This window comes from Halyomorpha halys, unplaced genomic scaffold (genome assembly GCF_000696795.3).
Source record: "Halyomorpha halys isolate HHAL.00 unplaced genomic scaffold, Hhal_1.1 Scaffold159.1, whole genome shotgun sequence".
NCBI classification, from domain to species: domain Eukaryota; kingdom Metazoa; phylum Arthropoda; class Insecta; order Hemiptera; family Pentatomidae; genus Halyomorpha; species Halyomorpha halys.
In genome coordinates this window covers 628,401-631,507 of record NW_027109188.1, presented here as the reverse complement: position 1 = coordinate 631,507, position 3,107 = coordinate 628,401, and the positions used below count along the sequence as shown (strand labels likewise).

At 36.1% G+C, this 3,107-nt stretch overlaps 1 protein-coding gene across 1 annotated transcript in view; it reads left to right on the top strand.

Annotated features, from left to right (window-relative positions):
* The window catches only part of LOC106678778 (esterase FE4), a 34,273-nt gene that overhangs the window by 29,052 nt on the left and 2,114 nt on the right, over positions 1 to 3,107 (top strand). The window contains exon 10 of the mRNA XM_014417523.2: positions 2,783 to 2,909. Coding sequence (XP_014273009.1) covers positions 2,783 to 2,909 — 127 coding nt within the window. The remainder of the gene's footprint in view (positions 1 to 2,782; positions 2,910 to 3,107) is intronic.

Below are 3,107 nucleotides of genomic sequence, written 5' to 3'. Positions count from 1 at the left end.
TAAAATAAATTAAAAAGATTGATTCTTTATTGCAAAATGTATTCAACAAATTTTTAAAAAGTTCTATCTCAAATATAAATAAAAGAAAAGAAATAACGAAATGAAATGTTTACATGCCTAAACATAGCATATTTTTGCAAAAAAGAAAATTTTGACACGAGAAATAACGTTAATAGTACTTATCTTAAAACTGTTGATATTGGAGTTCGTCAATGTTCCAATTGTAAGGATCGTTTGGGAAATTAGATTGGAGACGTATTGCACAGTGAAATATGTTTGTTCTAAAACTATTAATATAGTTAAAGCCACCTCAAATCGACTAAATCCTTTTGTTGGAAGGCTTTAAAAAGAACAAACAACTAGCTGGTTCGGATATAAACATTTATTTGGCCAATTTAAGCTTTTTTGAAAACTAAAAAGTCCTCTCAGATAAAAATAAAATAGATAAGTTAGATAAATTATGAAAACGAAAAGAAACTAATTTAAAAAAAAGAAAACAGATAAATATATAAAATAAATACTGCTCGACGAAAAGTTTATCCACTCCGATAGGTCAGAGGAAGAGTGCTGCCGAGATTTGTAGGTCGCAGCTCTGTAGCTAAATGCACCGCTGCAATTTTAAACTGGTCCAAAGTTGGTGCAATGATTCACAAACAATCGAAATGTCCCAAAAGCCAAGATGGCCACACTGGCACTTATTAAGGGCAGACAGTGTCTGGTTATTTTAATGTATTATGCGAGCCGACCAATTAACAATTTATATTCAAGTTGAAACACAGATAAGGTCCGGTTTCGGACTGCAATGTCTGTTAACACACACAAAATGCAATAAATAATATCAAAATGGATTCAGACAGGGTTGGTTACACACGGTCATGGCCACTAATTAGCCGGAACTCATAAAAAAATGAAGATGGTCGGTGCGTTCCTAGGCAACGTCTTAGCGACAATTATCAACCCTTAGCAATTGTATCTATTACTCATATAATTACATATTTTTCTTCTCAAATAACTAAATCTAATTAAAATAATATAAATAAAAATAAATGTAACTAAATTAAACACTAATACAACTCAAATACTATACAAATACAAGGTTATTATATATTATGGCGTTAACAAATATTGAGAGGTTTGATTTCAACTCGAAGTATTGTGATATATGAAAGTTGTGTGATGCGTCAACAGCACCAGATTTGTTATGTTAAACGTTTACGTACTCATGGACAGAAAGTGTTGGTACTCATGTCCTGAAAGTGTTAGAACTCATGAACAGAAAGTGTTGGTACTCATGTCCTGAAAGTGTTGGTACTCATGTACATAATGTGTTGGTACTCATTATCTGAAAATTGTATACTTTTTTGTGGAATGTGAACTGATTACTATAAACCAGTTCCGCTCCTACCCCATATTCTGCCCTCATCAGCCCCGCCCCTACCCCATGTTTTGCCCTCATCAGCCCCGCACCTACTCCATGTTCTGCCCTCATCAGCCCCGCCTCTACCCCATGTTCTCCCCCCACCTGTTCCACTCCTACCCCATGTTCTGCCCTCACTAGCCCCGACTCTATCCCATGTTCTGCCCTTATCAGCATCGCTCCTACCCTATGTTCTCCCCCACCAGTTCCACTCCTACCCCATATTCTCCCCCCCACAAGTCCCACTCTTACCCCATGTTTTGCCCCACCAGTCCTGCTCCTACCCCATGTTCTGTTCCCACCAGCTCGGCACCTACTCTATGTTCTGCCCTCATCAGCCTCGCTCCTACCACATGTTCTTCCCCCACCATTTCCGCTCCTACCCCATGTTCTCCCCCCGCAAGTCTCGCTCCTACCCCATGTTCTGCCCCACCAGTCCTGCTCCTACCCCTCTAGTTCTCCTTGAACCTCCATTTAAAGACTTTATTCTTCGTAGCTCCGTAAGATTTTATTTTACATCGATGGTCTTTATATCGTTCAGTTCCTATTTTGTTTCAGCAAGAAATAATAAACGATTCACAATATATGGATGTGAACTCAGCCTCCTAAGTCTCACCCTTTTTACAATTCCTAAGCTACTCCTGCTACTTGCCCCAACGCGTGCTAGGCTCTGTCTTCTTTCGGCGTTCTCAAGATCAACTTTGTTATATCCTCTTATATCTAATTGTTTTCTCTCTCTTCAGATTTATACACAAGGGCCCACCGAACCGCTGCTTTCGATAGATCGTTCGTTATCCGAGCCTCATCCTTATGAAACTCCATCCCTTCCAACATCCGTCGCTCCAATACCCTCCCTACCTTTAAATCCCGCCTGTTCAATTATTTCTTATCCATTCATACCCCATAAAATTGTAAATATATGTAATTGCAAATATGTATGTAAACTATTATATCATTCTTAATTATTTCTATATCGTCTTCTTTTCTCTTTTTTATTTCTTAATTTTTTTTATTTTGAAACTCGTAAAAGTGAGAAAGTACTTTATAATTTTTTTTTATAATGACTATTTATATGTTTCTTTTTATTTTTGTTTAAGTATCTCTGAGGCTCCTCAGCCCTCATCTGTCGATTTCCCCGTATTATTCTAAAGGGACTCGTCCCAGAATAGATAACGTATTATTATTATTTAGTTATGTGGAACTGACTTAATCAAATATTAATTTCGACCTCAATATCGAGGTTTTTGTATCATAATAACATGCTATAAATATTTCATTTATAATAATGGAATAAAGTTGTGTTAATTTTTTTTTAGTTTTACATAACTGAATATTTTATTATTTTATAATATATTTGTTTTTTAGGAGTTGGCCACGGTGAGGACGCTATTTACGTATTTTCAATGAAGGGAATGAGCATCCAAGAGACGGAAACGGACCAACAGGTTTCAAAACAACTAATTGACTTATGGATCTCCTTTGCAGCAAACGGGTAATATAATTTATCTTATAATAATATACAAATACAATACAATACTAATAATACAGATACAAATACTGTTGAGATGAGAAAAAAAAAGGCTTACGCTTGTTAAATGTCAGTAAATAATTGACAATTCAATGTAAATCCAGGGATCATCAGAATGGAAAGAGATGAGATCGAACACACAGAGCACAGCTTTTATCAACA